This window comes from Furipterus horrens, unplaced genomic scaffold, assembly GCF_987537825.1.
Source record: "Furipterus horrens unplaced genomic scaffold, mFurHor1.1.pri manual_scaffold_5, whole genome shotgun sequence".
Lineage (NCBI taxonomy): Eukaryota > Metazoa > Chordata > Mammalia > Chiroptera > Furipteridae > Furipterus > Furipterus horrens.
The window spans coordinates 177,436,939-177,458,770 of NW_028327175.1; the positions used below are offsets into that span (position 1 = coordinate 177,436,939).

At 35.6% G+C, this 21,832-nt stretch overlaps 1 protein-coding gene across 3 annotated transcripts in view; it reads left to right on the forward strand.

Moving 5' to 3' along the window:
- Positions 1 to 21,832, forward strand: part of MAPK8 (mitogen-activated protein kinase 8) — a 78,002-nt gene that overhangs the window by 35,712 nt on the left and 20,458 nt on the right. For all 3 annotated transcript variants that reach the window (XM_090279512.1, XM_090279511.1, XM_090279513.1), the window contains exons 2-5: positions 2,706 to 2,876; positions 6,859 to 6,988; positions 13,771 to 13,829; positions 13,919 to 14,057. In XM_090279512.1, the coding sequence (XP_090135638.1) occupies positions 2,755 to 2,876; positions 6,859 to 6,988; positions 13,771 to 13,829; positions 13,919 to 14,057 (450 nt within the window). In that variant the 5' untranslated portion in view covers positions 2,706 to 2,754. The remainder of the gene's footprint in view (positions 1 to 2,705; positions 2,877 to 6,858; positions 6,989 to 13,770; positions 13,830 to 13,918; positions 14,058 to 21,832) is intronic.

Below are 21,832 nucleotides of genomic sequence, written 5' to 3' on the forward strand. Positions count from 1 at the left end.
TGTATTTACTTTCTGGTCAGCTGCGTGATTTTTTGCTTCCTGGGCGGGGCTGTCATACCTCGTATGCTTGAGCCCCATGCACTCGTCACTACCGGGCGACCCTTCTCACCACACTGTGGCGCTTTGTGTTGGGGCGGGGGTCCAAGATGGATTCCTGCCATTCTCTCTCCACTGAGAGACTGGGAGCCTCCTCCTCCATCCCCACGCCCTCTGGGCCTCACAGTCTGAGACAATGGGGGTTTGCCTTCCCCGGCATTGGAATAGCAAGCTGACAGGTTTGGTCTGCAGCTAGGGGTGCTCCCAGGTGCTTCTCACCTCCCGTTAAATATGGGCCTCTGTGCTTACCGCAGTCCCGCCGCCTGTCACTGCTGCTGCTGCCGCCAGCACAGCTGGACCTCTCCACCCCAGCTTTGCCCCTCCTACTCGTCCGGATGAGCACCACTTGTTTATAACTTCGTACGTGTGACTTCCATGTAGCTTTATTTTCTGGAACTTCTGGTTATTTCCGGCTTTATAGTAGTTGTAGTCCTTCTTAGTTGTGGAGGGAGATGGAGCGTGTCAGTCTAGGCCTCCATTTTGCCTGGAAGTCTCTCAAATAGATCCAATTTTTGACATTTTGATTATAATGTGTCTTGGTGTGGTTCTCCCTGGGTCCAGTTTTTTTGGAACTCTCTGTGCTTCCGGGACATGTAAGTCTTCTTTCCTTTCCCAAGTTAGGAAAGTTCTGCTTCATTATTTTTTCACATAATTTTTCAATTTCTAGTTCTTCTTCACTTTCTGGCAACCCTGTGATTCAGATGTTCGCTCTCTTATAGTTGTCCCAGAGGTTTCTGAGCCTCTCCTCATTTTCCTCACTTTTCGTTTCCTCTTTCTGTACTGGTTGGCAGTATATTTCTGCTCTATGTTCTGATTTGTTGATTTGATCCCTGGTTTTCTTTCCCTCACCACTTGTTTTGTATGTGTTTTTGTTCATTTCAGCAGGACTAGCCTTCATTCCTTCCCTGTCTTGTTTAAGATCTGCTGTTAGGTCTGTAAGCATTCTTATAACCAAAGCTCTGAACTGTGCCTCGGAAGGATTTCCTATCTACTGATCCGTTAGATCAGATATTTGCTGGATGGTCAGCTTCACCACTGGGATCTCCTATCATGAGCTGTGTCATCCTGACAGTTTTGCGTTTACCTTTGTTTCCTGGGTGGGACTGTCACTCCTACGCTATAGGGGGTGAAAGCCCATTCACTTGTCACTACCGGGCAACCCTTCTCACTACGCTGTAGCATTTTGTGTGGCGGTAGGGGTCCAAGATGGATTCTTGCTGTTTAATCTCTGCTGAGAGGACTGGGAGCTTATTCCTCCGTGCCCACCCCCTCTGGCCTTCACAGTCTGAGGCAATGGGAGTCTGCCTTCCCCAGTGCTGGAATCACAAGCTGACAGGTCTGGTCTGCAGCTAGGAGTGCTCCCCAAGTGTTTCTCACCTCTTTTTAAATACAGGTGTCTGTGCTTACTGCCGTCCCGCCACCGTCACCGCTGCTGTTGCTGCCGCCGGCACAGCTTGACCTCTCTGCCCTGACTTTGCCCCTCCTACCCGTCCAGACAAGCACCACTTGTTTATAACTTCACACGTTGGACTTCCATGTAGCTTTATTTTCTGGAACTTCTGGTTATTTCTGGTTTTATAGTAGTTGTAGTCCTTCTTAGTTGTGGAGGGAGACGGAGCGTGTCATTCTAGGCCTCAATCTTGGCCGAAAGTATCCACACAGTAATTCTTTAGACCTAACTGGTTTCTTGGTTTATTGTGGTTTGTGTGGAGTAGGGTTGGAGCTATCTTGTTATATGCATTTTGTAATAGTCCACTTTTGTCTGAATAATAGTTTTATTAATAACCAACACTGAAATGCATAGAAAAAGACTACCGTGGCTTTTAATCAGACAGAACTGTGGTCAGAATTGAGGTCATGCTTTTGATGCCCCAAACAGTTCAGAACAGTGTTGTTTTGTTTTATATCCTAATATACTAAATGCTTCTCACTCTCATATTTTCTCATTTCAAAAATAATATTCTTATATGTTCTTATTTTTCTATATCTTGCAACCATTACAACTTCAACATAGGCATCACTCCCAAGATGTTGCTGTTGGGGGTCAAGGGCTCTGCATTGACAGCACTGTGCTGCTCTGTGTTAGGTAGGGGTGCTATGTATTAACCAGCTTACTAGGATATAAATCTGTTGTTCCTCCCATGTCACTCTAAATGTGATTGTGTATTATTTTCAAATGAAAGTTTATCAATTTCTCACAAAAGTTAAGGTTTCAGTTCTCTATAATAAACATACAAAAAGGACTGGTTTTAAATTTTATACTGTAGGAAGTTATCTTGAAGATATGTTTATTTATAATTATTGCTTTTTCCCCAGTTTTCCAGTAAGTTAAGATGTGTATGCATATTAATACCGGTGAATTCTAGATTGGAGAAACTGTTTATTCTAGTAAAAGTTTTGTTTTTTAAACTATCAGTCATTTCTGTAAGTATAGCAGATGCTAACCAGGTTCTGTGATGTTTCTTCTTTCTAATTGTGTTTTTTTAACAAAGCAGCCCTTTTAATATGATCTAACATTTGGTGTTACTATTAGTGAACTGAGTGAGAACTTGAATTTTAAGATTACACAGATTCATTTTGTTAACTATACACTTTGTTCCTTTTGGCAGCCTCTCAGTGAATTTTTGGATGAAGCCACTAAATTAATCACTTGCCATCATGAGCAGAAGTAAGCGGGACAGCAATTTTTATAGTGTAGAGATTGGAGATTCTACATTCACAGTCCTGAAACGATATCAGAATTTAAAACCTATAGGCTCAGGAGCTCAAGGAATAGTATGGTAAGTTTTTACTTCTAAAAATTAGGCAAAGAATCATTAACTGTTACTATTTTCTTCCTTTGTAATATAGATACCTTGGTGTAAATATTTAATTTGTCTCAAAATTTTAATTAAAACTATAAAATTTAAAGCTATAACATAAGTTGTTTTAATCAGGGGTTAATGGTATTTTTTATTATACATAAAACATAACTAAATCATCACTGCCATCTTTAAATATAAATTAGGATTAAATACTAAGCTATAAACCATGTAGGAACAAATGTATCAGGAAAAAATAAATGGGATGCTTGTTAATACCATATATACATCTTGTCCCATAGTTGATTGTTTATTAAGAAGCTTCACTTAATCATCACTTTCACACTATAATGAAACTAGAATTTCAGAAATCTTATTTTACACTGGGAAATGAAGTCAGCTATATCATCTAACTCTATGCTTCAAAACTCCTGTGTATTTTTGAAATTGATTTACAAGCCAATTTCTACAAAAGACCTAAGCTTTATATATCAGCATAATTTCTTACAAGCTGAAAGGCAAAACACTCTTGGGGACAGTTTTGCTAATGATTTTAGATCACTAAGTCAGTATAATAAGCTAGTAGTTAGTGAAATTTTGTAAGCCTCACTCAAGCACAATTACAGTATTCACTCCCTTATCGCGGGTATTATGTTCTAGACACCCCACGATAGGTGAAAATTTGCGAAGTAGGAACCTTACATTTATTTTAGTATTTATATATATTTTAAGGCTTTGTAAACCCTTCCCACACACTTGTAAACCGTTCCCAGTCCCTTATTAACCTTTCCCACTCCCTTATTAACCTTTTCCACACTTTTATAAGCACTACTTATGTTCTTAAACATATTCTACACTCCTAAACCTACATAATTTTAATGACATACGTATACAGTACCTCAAAATCCTGTGAAATAGTGAAAAATTCACAATAAATAATTAAATATAATATTTTTAAAAATCCCGCGATACAGTGAGGCCGCGATAAGTGAACCGCGATATAGAGAGAGACTACTGTATATCTTTATTAACTCTTCTTGAACCATATTTATTTCAGAGTCTATTAAAAAATTATGTGCTTATGACTGCAATTCTCTCAGTTCTGGAAAAACTCTTGCTGCACCTGTACACAAAGAGAAATACATGAGGCTGTTCTCTGTAGCACCATTTATAAAGCAGCATCAAATAAGTCAGTAGGAGAATTTTTAAAATGTGCTATATTCATACAGTGAAATACTGTACATTTTAAATGAACTAGAGCTATATGTATCAACAAGGATAAATTTTCTGTATTCTTGAAGTAATCTAATGTCAAAAATTATAGAAATTGAATCATTTTATAAAGCATTTTTGGCTGGCTGGTTGTCATTTGAACCAACTATAGTTAACCAACTAAAGAAAATAATGTGGTATAGTCAATATGGGAAGGATGCTGAAAGCTAGCTCTTGCTTTAGATCCTAGCTGTGTGATTTAATTTGTGACTCATGGCAAATTGATACATCTAAGCCGGTTTTTTAGGGGGAGGTGGTTGATTTAGACTTTTTTATTGTACTTTTTCTATTACCATTTAGTCCCCTTATTCTCCCCTTCCACCTGCAGTCACCACACTGTTGTCCATGTCCATGAGTCCTTCTTCCTTTTTGCTCAGTCCCTCTACCCCTTACCTCCCCTTCCTTACCAGCCATTCTGTTCTCTATCTATGAATATGTTTCTATTTCACTTGTTAGTTTAGTTTGTTCATTAGATTCCATATATGAGTGAAATCATATGGTATTTTTCTTTCTCTGACTGGCTTATTTCACTTTTTTTATATTGTTCTCCAGGTCCATTTATGCTGTTGCAAAGGATAAAACTTTCTTCTTTTTTACAGCCAAGTAGTATTCCATTGTGTAAATGTCCCATAGTTGTTTTATCCACTCATCTACTGATGAACACTTGGGCTGCCTGTTTTCTCGCCTAATTTACAGGGTTTTTGTGAAAAATATATTATTTATAAATAACTTAATGTTGTTTGAAAATATATTAATGTTTCTGTGCCTTCATTTATGCTTGGGTAAGTGTATTTTGAAATTTGTGTAACCAGAGTTTTTAAAAAATTGCCTTGGAAGGGACCTTAAGCCATCTTAACAGCAACTATCCTAAGAAATAAGTATCTTCAAAGTTTTGCTTATTCTTTAGTAAAAGATTACTATAAAACAAACAAATATTAAATAAAAAATTTAAACTCACTGTTTTGTTACTATCAGAATCAAGTGAAGAACTTAGTTTACTTTTTTTAAGGTCTTATTTTGGGCTACCATCATAACTAGTATGATTCATTGGGTCTGGATTGGGACCTCTGAATTGCCAGTGTTTCTGATTGTGCACATTTACTAATCAAAAATAAGATATCTAATTTCCTTGAATATAAAATAGTATACCTTCTTAGATATTTTTGAACTTTAGAGTTTGAAATAGTGTTTTGATTCAGCAGATAAAAAATTAATAAGAATGAATTTAATGGTTAGAAATAAAATATACTTTATCTGAAATTGTCTTAAACTTCCAAACATTTTGCATGACCCCTAATGTTTGATTTTTTATTTTTAATTTAGGAAGGACATGTCTATAAATATGCCATTTTCTAAGTAAACATTATAATACTTATGTATATTTTGGTTTGTGTATGTATATCCAGGGTGGGGTGAAAGTAGGTTTACAGTTGTGAGTGCACAAAATACAGAGTTTACTCTTACATTATTATTTATTAGTATTTTCCCTACTTCTCACCCACCCTGATATGTATATAAACAATAATTACGATATATATAGAATGTACAGATGTGTTCTGTTTATGCAATACCAATTTCTTAATACATGCATTTCTATAATATATTTGCTATAGTAAGAGAGTTGTAAAACAAATTCAAGTTCCAGTTAGGTGTGAGAATAATTTTGATAAGTAATGTGTTGACTTTTAAAATGTTACATAAACAGAAATTATCTTTTATGTAAATTGTCTTATGTTAGGTGGTCCAATGTGAAGAGCATGATCTCATGTCTTAGTCTTCTAGTCTCATCTTTGCTTTTTAACTTGCTGGCTAACCTTGGGCAAATTACTTAATCTCTGGCTTTACATCAGGCAGTGGTGAATCCAAATGATTTTTAAAGTTTCTTTAACTATAATATTCTATCATTTTGCCTTATTTGTGCTTTAGTGTCTCTGACTTTCCATATGCATAACATGCCGTTTGGTCAGTGTCATGGGAAAGGAAAATATGAAGAGTAATGAGTATGATGTTGTATTTCCCAGAATTATAGGCATGTCATTAACAGTTATGAAGCAGCTCTTGATGTCCTGAAAGCTAGCATTCATCTTTATAAATACCTCCATTTTTAATTCCCCCTCTAAAAGAAATTTTAAGGACTTTTTATATAATAAGATAATCTTTTGTACAGGTACCTCTGTATGTCCCTTCCTCTTTCTGTATTTATTTGGTGTTTAAAGAGCATGGAAGTGATGTACTTAGGTAGAATTCTTCAGCAAATATTTTGAGTAGAATTTATGACCACATGTATTCTTCATTCTGTCTTTCCTTGGTGTAGGTGTAGGGTGAATGGTTCACTTAGGCTTTAAGCTATCTTTTGGACCTGAATACTCATTAAACCTTTTGGCATTGAGTGCCCATTTGTATTCTAGGTGGATCTTGGAGGAACCCAATGAATAGGCAGAGTCTCTGTCTTCACAGTCACAGTCCATTTTCTCTTTGAGTCTACTAGCATTTGAAGAAACAGTTAATGCTATACATTATTTGGAATACACTGTATGTAGTAGGGATGGAAGAACCGTTTGATCATCAAACACTAGAAACTTATCCATTTGCATTCATTTTTGGAGAAAGTGAGGAATCTGAATGAATGTTTCATAAATTCAGTTTCACAGATTTTTTATTAAGTTTTTTGTTGTTTTTTAATTTACAGTGCTGCTTACGATGCCATTCTTGAAAGAAATGTTGCAATCAAGAAGCTAAGCCGGCCATTTCAGAATCAAACTCATGCTAAGCGGGCTTACAGAGAGCTAGTTCTTATGAAATGTGTTAATCACAAAAATGTAAGTGAACATTTTAGAAAATTTCTTAAGTATAGATGAAGTATAAATTTGTTCATGAATACATGATATCAAAAACTTTAAAAATATTAAATCTTTTTAAGTTCTTCTTGATTGAAATTTTGTTTAAAGGCTTTATATATTTACAATGTGAATTTTTTTCTCAACTTTATTAAATTATATTAAAAGAAAAACAGCTTCCAAATTTAGATTGTGCGATTTTATGATATTTGCAAAAGGACTTTGAAAGAGGTAGGTGTTTTAGAAGAACATTATTTAGGCTTCATCTCATCTGTGTTCTGTCAGGCTGACGTTTCCAAAAATGAGCCTTAGTGAAGAGATTTTTCCCATTATTCTTCACTACTCACTGGTCACTTGATGTGGAGGAAAGCCAATGATTATAAAGCAGTTTAGCAGAAATTTTTAAAAATATTTAAATGGGCCCTGGCTGGTGTGGCTCAGTGGACTGAGTGTTGGCCTGTTAACCAAAAGGTCATTGGTTCAATTCCCAGTCAGGGCACATTGCCTGGGTTGTGGGCCAGGTCCCTGGTTGGGGGTGTGTGAGAGGCAACCGCACATTGATGTTTCTCTCCCTCACTTCCCGTCTCTCTAAAAAATAATATAAATAAAATCTTTTAAAACTTTATTTAAATGGAATTAGAAAAACATTCCAATTCTATTTTCTAATATAAGGACTTAAACACTTAACTTTTGCTCATTTTGAGAACAGTTATACTTTTTAAAGCTTACATTAAGTATAATGATACTTTTATATATTTCTTAATAAAATGATATCTTCATGTTTAGAGGAAATAAATTGGGAGTGAATTATGCAAGAGGCATTGTTATGAACTACTAAACTCGAAGTATCTGAATAGGGATGGTTTGTGGTGTTTTTCCCAAGAAGAGTATAAAATATCATCAGCTCCAAACCTCCTGATTGCAGATGACACAATTTACCACATTTTCAGAATTAACTGTACCAGCCTCTGCATATTGGCGTTATTAGATTAGTCAGTAAGGGGAAAATTTTATGCAAGTAAAGGACTAGGCTCCTTATCTGGGGAGTTTACAGTGTTATTTTGAAGACAAAACAAATATATAAAGAGTTAAAGACCAAACATAATAAAGTTTAATAGAAGTTTAATTGTCAAGTCATGGTGGATGAAAAATAAGTGCTTAGATTTCAAGAAAGAAAAGATTTCTGTGAACCTTAGTAAAATGGAAAAGCTTTGAGGAAGGGTTGACCTAGACTAATTCTTAACAAGTTAAGCGCCCAGCCTGTTTTGTCTTCCTTTCCATTTAGCCCCCATATCCGATTTCACCGATAGCTGGCGGCCGGAGATCTGTGTAAGGTTGTGATAAGACTGCGTGTATATCTTGAGATATATTTCTTGTATATATTTATCTCAACCTGTACTCTGTATTCTTTTAGGAATGCTTTCTAAATACTTTAGAAAAGTATACTGTCAGTCGCCGGTGACTGACGCAGTCCAAACAGAAAGTACAAGTACAGTGCCAGTCACCCGTGACTGACATGGTTCTTAACTTGTTAAATAAAGGGGTAAAAATTGGATTGTTGAAGGAAGGGGCCCTCCCAGAGAGGAAAAATAGCATTTAAAAAAAGACACAGATAAAAATTCAAGTCAGTGATGGGGAACTTGTGTTAGCCCCATCTTTCACTAGATGGGAACCAGGCATGCTGCTTGTCAGGTGTTGGTGGTGGCCTCCTGCTCCCGGATAGAGCTGCTTGTGCCCTTTGCAGCCTGTTTCATGGCAGTTGTGGTGGCAGCAACATTGCCTTAGTTTCACATTAAAGAGATGGCCAGTGACTCCCAGTTCTGAGCCTGGGCAGCTGCACAGAAAAATGGCTCCATCAACTAAATGGAGGGCATGGAAAGTTTGTTTCACAACCCCCTAGTAGGAGTGGCACAGATCCATCCAGACACTACCCTTGCAGCCTAGAACAGTGCTTGCACAAAATAGGTGCTCAACACATATTTGTTCAGTGAATGAATGTAAAAGTAAATATTTTCACTCTGATGAGTGGATGGTTTTGTAATGTCTTGCCTTTTCAACATTTTCATATTCTACACAAATAATTTCTTTATTGGTCTAAACATCTGCCTTTTTTCTTTCTTGTTTCTAATATACTTTATTGATTATGCTGTTACAATTGTCCCAATTTCTTTTCCCTTTGTTCCCCTCCACCCAGTGACCACCCTTCTTCCAGCTGCCCCACCCTTAGTCCATGCCCATTGGTTGTGCATATAGTTCTTCTCAACATCTTCCTGTCTACTCCACTCCCTCCTACTATGCTTCTTAATTCTTGTACCATCTCTCTCCCTTTCCCTCCTTACCCCTCCCTGCTCACCTTCCCCCAAATTGTTCCCCATACTACAATTCTTTTCCCACTCTTGTTGCCTACTTAGTTTGCCTTTGTTTCGATTCCCTAGCATCTGTTGTTGGTGGTTGTGATACAGTTTTCATTTTAATGTTCATAGTTTTGATCCTCTTTCTGCTAAACAGTCCCTTTAACATTTCATGTAACAGTGGTTTGGATCTGATGAACTTCAGTTTTACTTTGTCCTGGAAGCTCTTTCTCTGCCCTTCTATTCTGCATGATAGCTTTGCTGGATAGAGTAATCGTGGTTGTAGGTTTTTGCTTTTCATTACTTTGAATATTTCTTGCCAGTCCCTTCTTGCCTGCAGAGTTTCTTTTGAGAAATCAGCTGATAGTCTTACTGGGACCCCTTTGTACATAATTTTCTTCTCTCTTGCTGCTTTTAAGATTCTCTTTTTGTCCTTCATTTTTGACCCTTTGATTCTAATGTGTCTTGGTGTGGTTCTCCCTGGGTCCAGTTTATTTGGGATTGTCTGTGCTTCCTGGTCCTGTAAGTCTATTTCCTTCCTCAAGTTAGGGAAGTTCTGCTTCATTATTTTTTCACATAATTTTTCAACTTCTAGTTCTTCTTCACCTTCTGGCAACCCTATGATTCGGATATTGGCCCGCTTGTAACTGTCCCATAGGTTTCTGTGCCTCTTCTGATTTTTCTCATTTTTTGTTTCCTTTTTCTGCACTGGTTGACTGTTTGTTCCTTCTCTGTGTTCCGATTTGTTGATTTGATCCCTAATTTTCTTTCCCTCACCACTAGTTTTGTATGTGTTTTCATTCATTTTAGCAGGACTAGCCTTCATTCCTTCCCTGTCTTGTTTAAGATCTGCTGTTAGGTCTGTAAGCATTCTTATAACCAAAGCTCTGAACTGTGCCTCAGAAAGATTTCCTATCTGCTGCTTTGTTAGATTAGATATTTGCTGTCTGGTCAGCTGCGTCACTGGGATCTCTATCATGAGCTGTGCCGTGTTTATCTTTGCTTCCTGGGCAGGGCTGTCACATCTCCTACGTTATAGGGGGCAGAGCCCCGTGCACTCGTCACAACTCGGCGACCCTTCTCACCACGCTGTGGCGATTTCTGTGGGGGTGGGGGTCCAAGATGGATTCTTGCTGTTCACTCTCTGCTGAGAGACCGGGAGCCTCCTTCTCCCTCCCCACCCTCTCTGGGCCTCACAGTCCACGGCAGTGGGGGTGTACCTTCCCTGGCGTTGGAATCGCAAGCTGACGGGTCTGGTCTGCAGCCAGCGGTGCTCCTCAGGTGCTTCTCACCTCCCCTTAAATATAGGTGTATGCTTACCACCGTCCAATCACTATCGCCGCTGCTGCCGCCACCAGCACAGCTTGAACTCTCCACCCCAGCTTCACCCCTCCTTCATGTCCAGATGAGCCCCACTTCTTTATAACTTAATACGTTGGACTTCCGTTTATTTTCTGCTACTTATGGTTATTTCTGGTTTCGTATTCCTTTTTAGTTGTGGAGAGACACGGAGTGTGTCAGTCTAGGCCTCCATCTTGGCCGGAAGTTTCCTATGCATCTGCCTTTTTTTTTCTTTATTGTGGTAAAATACACATAACATAAAACCTAGTATCTTAATTATTTTTAAATGGTATTAAATATATTCATATGATTGTGCATTTCCCACTCTTTTCACAGATGGTTTTGAGTTTCTTTTTCGACTTGGTCACTTATTTTTTAACACACTGTAATGTATCACCTAGAACACAGTACTGCATGTCTGATTGAATCTTTCGAGAGGAGCTGAGGCATGTCATTTTCTATATTCTCCTAATCGTGGACATTATAATCCTGTTTGGAAATCAGGTCACCATTTAAATTACATTGTCTAAGCAAGTTATTATTTTTTACAGGTCTACCAACAGGTCGCATCTATCCCATCCTCTTTTTTTTTTTTTGTTTTGAGAGGGGAGTGGGGCGTTGAAGAATAAGTATAGGACTTTCTATTTCTCCCCGTTAAATTTTTACATGTGAAATTTGGTTTCTCTTCCTGGATTGTTGGGGATTCCTTTCTTCTTTATTTTGACTTTTCACTTGTTGGCTTCAGTTCTGCTCAGGATGCCTTCTTAATAGCTGGATTAGTTGCTTAGCAAACTTTGGCTCTACTATAGAAATTACATATCTGATTAAAAGTTATCTAGCTCTCCACAGTCCTTCATCTTATTCACATGGAGGTTATCAGAGAAATTTTCAAAAAATGCCTTTTTGAAAATATTCATATATCTGGTTGCATTTCTCTGATTTACTACTATTGTTCTTTGTTATTGTTTTTATTCATAAAAGAAAATAGTTTCTCAATAAATTTTACCTGCTCCTAGTATTTGTTACTTCTCTCATAGTAATCATATGCCACCAACTTAATCAGTTCTTGACTTTTGTTTGACCCTAATTTATAATTGATATAATTTCCTTTTTGAAAAATCAGACGAATGTTTTAGTCTTTTTGTAACAGCTTTATTGAAATACAGTTTATGTAGCATACTACTCACCCATGTCATCTGAACAAATCAGTGGTTTTCATTTTATTCGCTGATGTGTATGACTTTTTCCATCACCTCGAAAAGAAACCCTAATCCTTTAGCTCTCTTTTCCTCATCTCCACCCCTCTCAGCCCTAAGGAAGCAACAGTCTTTATGTTTGTTTCATCTTTAACACCTCTCTTCTACTCTAGTATTTTCCCGTATATAAATAAGAATGGTTTTAGTATTTCTTCAAGTCTCCAGGTGTGCAGTTCAACTGGTTAGGAGACTTGAATTCCTTTAGAGCAGTAAATGGTTCTTCTTATCACTTCCACTATCTTAAATAAATAAGTTTTACCCTTCCTGGTCTGAAAATTTTCTAAATTTATTTACTGAACAAATATTTGAATGCATTCTATAAGCAAAGCTTTATACTTAGATGAATAACATAGATTCTGCCCTAATGAAGTTTATGTCTAGAATATTCCCATCCCTAGGTATAATGTCAGCAAACATTGTACAAATGTTTGTCACGTATTTTTCTCTGTGCCAGGGCTATAAAGGGGATAAGACATAGCTCTTTCTAACAAGGATCTTGGTGTGGTTGAGACAAAGCTGTTGTGAAAATGAGACTATACTACAGTGTGTTAAATACTCTAATAATATATAAGATACTGTGGGGACAAAATAGAAAGAATATTTGGCTCTGCCAAGGACTAGGAGTTGTCACACTACAAAAGAGACCTGTCTTGAAGGTAACTAAGTTCAGTAGGTAAATAACAATCATATGAAACTATGTTTAAAGGCATTGAGCCCTGGCTGGTGTGGCTCAGTGGAGTGAGAGCCAGCCTGCAAACTGAAAGGTCCCTGGTTTGCAGTTAGGGCACATGCCTCGGTTGCTGGCCAAGTCCCCAGTTGGGGGCATGTATCTTTTGCACATTGCTGTTTCTCTCCCTCTCTTTCTTCCTCCCTTTTCCCTCTCTCTAAAAGTAAATAAAATATCTTTTTTTGAAAGGCATTGAGAGTTTTTTAAATTTCAAATCCAGTATGGCCAAAGTATCAAGTTTAATGGAGGGCTTAGCAGGAGGTAAAGTGGGTTGATGTCCTCTTATTGAGGACTTTGAATATTCTGTGAAGGAGTATTAGAATTTATTTGTTGGCATTAAGTTTTTGAGGAGGTGAATAATATGATCAGATCTTTCTTTTAGCATATTACAGGCAGTAAAATGGTAGCTACCTGTAAGAAAATCATTGTTAGGGAACCTAGTTTTAGAAGTCACTATATGAATTATGATATTAGAATCCTTGACCTGTATAATAGCATGGGGAATGAAGAGGCTGAAGTTCAGACTGAGAATACAATGAATAACATTCTTTAAAATATTTATTACAGTGCAGATATTGAAAAAGGAGTAAAAAAAAAAAAATCAATTGGAGCTTTCTCTTGTAAAAGAAAAGGCACTCTGGAATGGTAAGGAGTTCAGGTACAAATGATAATAACCCCTCGACACACAGTCTCCCCCATCATCAGTATCCCCCACCAGAGTGGTACCTTTGTTACAATCAATAATCCTACACTAACACATCCATATCACCCAAAGTCCATAGTTTACATTAGGGTTCACTCTTGGTATTGTATATTCTATGGGTTTGAACAAATATATAATGAGATATCTACCATTAGTGTATCATGCAGTGTTTTCTCTGCCCTAAAGATCCTCTGTGCTCTGATTCCCTCCCTACCCCCAGCCATAAAGTTTTACTACAGAAAAGATAAGAGTTTTCTTGAGCTTAGAAAATAAGACTTGAAAAATTTTTAACTGATTGTGTATTTTTTAACCCATTTGTTTGCAGTTTCTAAATTAAACTATTTGAAACAGTTTCTAATTTTGTAATCTCTCTCCTTTTGCCACAGATAATTGGCCTTTTGAATGTTTTCACACCACAGAAATCCCTAGAAGAATTTCAAGATGTGTAAGTGTCATAATTAAAATTTTATGTTAGTACCTTATTCTTAGATTGTTGCTGTATTCTTTAGCTGTCATCTTTTTTCACCCATGAAGTTACATAGTCATGGAGCTTATGGATGCAAATCTTTGCCAAGTGATTCAGATGGAACTAGATCATGAAAGAATGTCCTACCTTCTCTATCAGATGCTGTGTGGAATCAAGCACCTTCACTCTGCTGGAATTATTCATCGGGTTAGTAGAAAAACTATCATCATAATCTCTTTTTAATCATTGTGATGAAATTCATATACAATTAAGCATTTTAAAGTGTAGAATTCAGTGACATTTAGTACAGTCACAAAATGTACAACTGCCACCAATATCATATTTCAAAATATTTTCATTGTTTCAAAAGAAAACCTCATAGACAGTCACTCCTCATTCCCTCTCACCCCAGCCCCTGGCATTGTACCAGTCTGCTTTCTGTGTCTATGGACTTAATCTCTTCTGGATTTTATATACTTGGAATCATACAATTATGTGAACTTGGTGTTTGGCTTCTTTAACTGAACATCATGTTTTCAAGTTTGTCCATGTTGTAGCATGGGTCATTTCTAAATTTTAGCTCTATGGATAATGCTATTAACGAATATTCAAGTACAGTATAACTATTTGTTTGAGTTCCTGTTTTCAGTTCTTTTGGGTATCTCCCTAGGAATGGAATTGCTGGTTCATATGGTAATTTTATATTTAACTTTCTGAGGAACCACCAAACTGTTTTCCACAGTGGCTACCCTATTTTACATTCCTAGTAACAATTTATGACTGGGAATCCAGTTTCTCTAAATCTTTGCTAATACTTACTGACTTTTATTCTAGCCATCCTAGTGAATATGAAATGGTATCTCATTGTGGTTTTGATTTGCAGTTTTCTAGTGATTAATGATGTTGAGTATCTTTTCATATGTTTGTTGGCCATATGCATTATCTTTTTGGGAGACGTTTCTATTCAAGTCCTTGGCCCATTTTTAATTTAAATTGTTTACCTTTCTACCATTAAGTTATAGGAGTCCTTTATATATTTCAGATACTGGACCCTTATCAGATATATGATTTGTAAATATTTTCTCCCATTTTATATGTCATCTTTTCATTTCCTTGATATCCTTTGCATAAGAGTTTTTAATTTCCATGAAATACAGTTTATTCTCTTTGCTTATTCTTTTGTTGTCATATATAAGAATTCATTGTCAAATCCAAAGTCATTAAGATTTACTCTGACCTATGTGGCTCAGTTGGTTGGACATTGTCTTCTGAACCAAAAGGTCACCGTTTTGATTCCTGGTCAGGTCACATGCGTAGGTTGCAGGTACAGTCCTTGGGTGCATACATAAGGCAACCAATTGATGTTTCTCTCTCACATCAGTGTTTCTCACCCTCTCTGTCTCCCTCCCTCCCCCCCCCCTAAAATCAAAATAAAAAATATTTTTAATAAGATTTATCCTTACACTTTCTTCTCAGAGTTTTATGGTTTTAACTCTTATGCTGAGGTCTTTGACCCATTTTGAGTTTATTTTTGTATATGGTTTGAGGTAAGGGTCTAATTTCATTCTTTTGCTTGTGGAAATCCAGTTGTTCCAGCATGATTTTTATTAAAGAGACTATTGTTTCCCAATTAAACTTTCTTGGCCCCTTTGTTGAAAATCAATGATATATTGTTTTATTTCTGGACTCCTAGTTCTATTCAATGATCTGTGTGTCTGTCCTTATACCAGTACCACATTATTTTGATCACTGTAACTTTGTAGTAAGTTTTGAAATGGGTAAGTATGAGTCCTTGAACTTTTTTTTCTAATATCATTTGACTCTTAGTGCCTTTTGTGATTTTGTACGAATTTGAATATCAGCTTTTCCATTTCTTAAAGAAAGGGTAATGGAATTTTATAAGTAATTCATCGAATCTATAAAGTGGGTAGTTTTGCCATCTCAACTGTATTTCATATTCCATTTACTTAGATTGTGTTAGTCTGCTTGGGCTCCATAACAAAATACTATAGACTGGATGGCTTAAAAACGGAAGGTTATTTTCTCAACAGTTTTGGAGGTTAGAAGTTTATGACCAGCAAACTTAGTTTTTGGTGAGACCTATCTTCCTGGCTTGTGCCAGGGAGGAAGGGGTGGCCCATACACAAGCTCTGGTATCTTTTACAAAGACACCAGTTATTTTGGATTAGGGTCCCACCCTTATGACCTCATTTAACCTTAATTACCTCCATAAGGGCCCTATATCCAAATACAGCCCCATTAGGGATTAGGGCTTCTACATGTGAATTTGAGGTGGGGAGACACACAGTGCTGTCTGTAACATAGATCTTGTTTAATTTCTTTCAGCAATGTTTTATATTTTTCAATGTGCAGATCTTTCACCTCATTAGTTAAATTTTTTCCCTAGGTAGTTTATTCTTTTGAAAGCTATTATAAATGAAATCATATTCTTAATTTTCTTTTCAGTTTGGTCATTGCTAGTATATAGAAACACAACTAATTTTGGTGTGTTGATGTTATATCATGCAGCTTTTTGCTCAATTCATTCTAGTAGAATTGGGGGAATGTCTTATTTATTTATTTTTTAAATTTTTCTCTTTGTAAGATCACCTCATTTGCACAGTAGTTTGACTGCTTTCTTTCCAATGTAGAGTTTTTGTTTGTTTGTTTTGCCTAGTTGCTTTGTATAAAACTTCCAGTAAAATGTTGAATAGGAGTGGCAAAAGTGGATATGTTTGTCTTGTTCTTGATTTTATGAAAAAAGGCTGCCAGATTTTTTTTTACCATTAAATGTGGGATTAGCTGTGGGGTTCTCATAAATGCCCTTTATCTGTTTGAGGAAACTGCATGTTGCTTTGGAATTAGTCACATTGTACAGTCAGAGAGTACAGACCCACAAGACTGCCTTCACTTCAGATACCAACCACAAGGTTCCCAAGACTACCCACACTTCATATCAGGTGGCTGCAAATTTGGGGTCCCCACAACCACTCTGTTTTAATAACTCACTAGAATGACTCACAGAACTCCAAAAGCACTATATTTATTATATTGTGTTATTATAGCAACAAAATACAAATTAGAACCATCCAAGACATTGGGCAGAATCCGAGAGAGTACCAAACATGAAGATTTCACACAATCATTCTCTCCTCATAAAGTTTAAAATACAGAGAATGCCAACCAGGAAAGCTCACCCAGGCCTTTGGTATCCAGCATTTTTCTTGCTGTGTAGTCAGATACTGCCTGCATGGTGGCTGGATTTTTAGTCTCCCACCCTTCCTAAGGTTTACGCTAATACCTTTAGTCCCTCACACAGTTACTTAGATGGTCTATCAGTAAAGACATTCCAGTGGCCTGGAGATCACCTATAATTGAGAGCAAAAGCCAGACCACCCTTTACATTAAGATGAATTTTTCACCACATACCTTCTCCTAGTTTAAATGTTTTTATTACAAAAGGGTGTTGGATTTTGTTAAATGCATTTCTGCTACAGTTGAAGTGATCGTGTTTGTTTTTCCTTAATTGAGTTAATGTGGCATATTAAATTGATTGATCTCTGTATGGTGAACCATTCTTGCATTTCTGGGATCAAATCCCACTTGGTCATAATGTATAAACCTTTTAAAATGCTTTTGGGATTATTTTGCTAGTATTTTGTCGAGAATTTTTACACCTGCGATTATAAGTGATATTGCCCATGTACTTTTTTTTTCCTCTTATAATGTCTGTACAAATTTGATATCAAGGTAATGCTGGCCTCAGAATGAATTAGGAAGTATACCTCTCTCTTCTGTTTTTTTGGAAGAGTTTAGGAGGATTATTGTTAAATCTTAATTAAATTATTGGTAGAGTTTACTGCTAAAGCCATCTTATCCTTAGCTTTCCTTTTCTTTTCTTTTCTTTTTTTTTTTAGGTTTTGATTATTGATTCACTTTCTTTACTTGTTATGTATATGTTCAGATTTTTTGTTTCTTGAGTCAGTTTTGGTAATATTGTGTGTTCTTAGGAACTTCATTTCATCTAATTCATCTGAATTGTTGGTGTATACTTGCTCATAGTATTCCTTTATAATCCTTTCGTTCCTGTAAAGTTGGTAGTAATGTTCTCACTTTCTTTTATGATTTTAGTTAAATACTTTTCTTTTTTTTCTTCTTAGTTTAAGTAAAGTTCTGTCAGTTTTGTTGCTCTTTTTAAAAAACCAGTTTCGTTCATTTTTCTCACTGCTTTTCAGGTCTCTATTTTGTTAATCTCTACTTCATTCTTATTATTTCCTGGCATCTTCTTGCTTTGGGATTAATTTGCTCTTTTAGTTTCTTAAAGTGGAATATTAGATTATCAATTTGAGATTTTTTTTTTTTTTTTATGTCGGTGTTAACAACTATAAAATTATCCCTGAACTCTACTTTTTAGGCATTCCCTAAATTTTGGTATGTTGTACTTTCATTTTCATTCCTCTCAAAGTATGACCAGTTTTCCTTATGATTTGTTCTTTGACCCATTGTTTGTTTAAGAGTATGTTTAATTTCCACAAATGTATGAATTTTTTACTTTTCCTATTTCTTGCTTTCTAACTTCATTCCATTGTGGTCAGAGAAGATACTTTGTATGACTTCAGGTTTTTTTTTAATGTATTGAGGTTTGTCCTGTGGGCTGACATACGGTCTGTACTGAAGAATGTTCATTGTGCGCTTGAGAAACATATGTATTCTGTTTTGGAAAGAGTATTTTATATATGTCTGTTATGTCTAACTGGTTTATAGTGTTATTCACATTATTTCCTTATTGATCTCCTGTCTACTTGTTTTGTTCATTAATGAAAGTATAGAATTCTTCAACTATTAGTGTATAATTGTCTATTTCTCTCTTTAATTATGTCAATTTTTGCTTCATGTACTGTGGGACTTTGTTAGGTGTGTATACATATATTCTTGATGGATTGGTCCTTTTATCAATGTATGTTGTTCTCCTTTGCCCCCATATTAACAGTTTTTGACTTATGGTCTGTTTTGTCTGATATTAGAATAGCTATTCCGCTTCTTTCTATTTCTATTTGAAAGTAATATATCATTTTTTCATTCTTCCACTTTTAACCTGTTTGTGCCATTGAAGCTAAAGGGAGTCTCTTGTAGATAGCCTACAATAGTATCATTTTTCTTTTATCCCTTCTGCCCTTCTCTGGCTTTTAGTTTGAGAGTTTGTTTACTGCATGTACATGTAAAATAATTACTGATAAGGAAGAAGTTACTTTGGCCATTATACTATTTGTTTTCTTGATGTCATACCTTTTTTTTCTTTATTACTGCCTTTTTGGGTGCTTAGTTACTTTTTTGCTGTGTACTATTTGATTTTTTTCTCTTTTCCTTTTCTGTATATTTTTTAGTCTTAAAGGTTACCTTGGGGATTATAATTAAACCTCTTTAATTTATAACAATCTATTTTTCATTATTATCACCTTAGCTTCAATAGTATACAAAAACTCTGATCTTATACAGTCTCTCCTTTTCTGTTTATATTGTCACAACACAATTACATATTTATATACTGTATGCCATTAAGATAGATTTAATTACTGTATACTGCATTTGTCTTTTAAATTATATTGGGGAAAAAATAGAACTGGCCTTTTTATGTACCTATGTAAATTACCTTTACCAGTATTCTTTATTTCTTCCTATGATTCCCAAGTTACTGTCTGGTGTTCTTTTATTTCTTCCTGAGGAACTATTAAGCACTTTTTATAGGACAGATGTACTGTCAACAGACTCCCTTAGCTTTCATTTATCTCAAAATTTCTTAATGTCTCAAAACTATTCTTTTACTTTTGAAGAATAGTTTTTCTGGTGTTAGAATTTTTGTTTGGCTTTTCTTTTTTTCTTTCAGCACTTTAAATGTGTCATTTTACCACCTTCTGGCCTCTGTGGTTTTTTTTTTTTTTTTTTTTTTGAGAAATTAGCTGTTAATATCATTAAGGATCTCTTGTAAATGACAAGTTGCTTGTGTCTTGAGGCCTTTGACATTCCCTTTTGTCTTTGCCTTTTAACAGTCTGATTTTGATGAATTTCAGTGCAGATTATTTTTTCTTTTATCCTTTTGTAGTTTGTTGAGCAGTCTGAATATGTAGGTTTCTATATTTTTGTTTGAGAGTTTTTAGTCATTTCTTAAAATATTTATCTGCCCCTTTTCCTCTACCCTTTCGGGGCTCCCATTTTGTGTATACTGTGTAATGGTATTCCATGTCTTGTTTTCCTCGACTTTGTTTTATCCCAGGCAAAGTGGGTTGTTCATTTGCCTTATAATGTTTTCAAGAAATGCTGTCTCTAGCCTAGGACCATGGGCCCACACTGAGAATGTGGACTGCTCTCTTAAAGACCCTTTACCCATTCAGGGAGATAGAGAGGGCGAGGACTAATGAAAACATTGCAAATTTTTTCTGTTGTTTTTAAGTTGCCTCTTTCTTGATTCTACATTCACTTGGTGTAAACTTTTCACTATTTTCCAGATTTCTGAAAATTTTTATTTTGATCATTTTTGTTCTGCTTTTTAGTGTTTCTGTAGAGCTATCTGCTCTACCATTTTTGCTGACATCACAGCCTTTCATATTCTTGGAACGTTGTATTTTGCTGACTTATATGGAGTACTATAAAGTTATTTTTGCTCTATAATTAGCAATATATAAAATACCCACTATCCTTAACAATTACATAAAATTGAGTGTTCACCAGAGTTGTTTCTTTTATATATGTATGTGTGTGTATGTGTGCATATATATATATATTCGGAAATATTTTAATTTTTGTAGCCTATGTATTTTTAACTGCTTTATGAGATATAATTCACATGCCATACAGTTTAGCCACTTACATGTACAATTCAGCATGTTTTATTATATTCAAAGGTTGTGCAACCACCACTGTAATCTAAGATTAGAACATTTTTGCCCTCCTTGCAGAACATCTGCACTCATTCGCCTTCAATTCTCATTCTTCCCTGTCAACTTCACACCCAGCCCTAAGCAACCACTAAACTACTTTCTGTCTCCGCATATATGCCTGTTTTGGACATTTCATGCACAGTTGACCCTTTAACAATATGGGGATTAGGGACATTGATCCCAACCCTGTGCAGTCAAAAATCTGCATATAACTTTGACTCCCCCTAAACTTAACTACAAATAACCTACTGTTGACCTGAAGCCTTACTGATAAAATAAACAGTCGATGAACACAGATTTTGTATGTTATATATATATTTATTATATGCTGTAAGCTAGAGAAAATAAAATGTTCCAAAAAAAAATCATAAGGAAGAGAAAATGTACCTACAGTATTTATTGGGAAAAGTTTGCAAAGGATTGGACCTGTGCATTTCCATCCTGTGTGGTTCAGGGTTCAACTGTAAATGGAATTATATAGTATGTGGTCTTTTGTGGCTGGCTTCTTTTATTTAGTGTAATATTTTCAAGATCCATGTATGTATGTATCATGTGTCAGTACTTCATTTGTTTTTATTGACAAATAATATTTCACCATGTGGATATGCCACATTTTGTTGATATGTGTGGACATATGTTTTCGTGTGGACATACGTTTTTGTATTTTAGTTTTAATTCTAACTTTTTCATACATATTGCATCTAATTTGAGAGGAATATGTTGAAAATTTATTTTATTCATTGGAATTATATCTTCCTTCTAAGCTACCTTATATCAAATAACCTAACTCATAAAATAAATATGTATATTTGTAAATATACGTAAATTAACTACTTTAAGACAACTAGGTATCTGAGGTATTCAGGCTTACCCTTAGTTATCATTCTAACTGATTGCTTTGTATAATATATTACATATGCAACTGCTGTAATATTATGTCTAATGCCTTCTTTAAGCAACATAAGGTAAATCCCTTTAAATGGGAGAGTATATCTTCCTCAACCAATACTCATATATTATGTGAGGTGGAGCAAATGAAGTTAAATT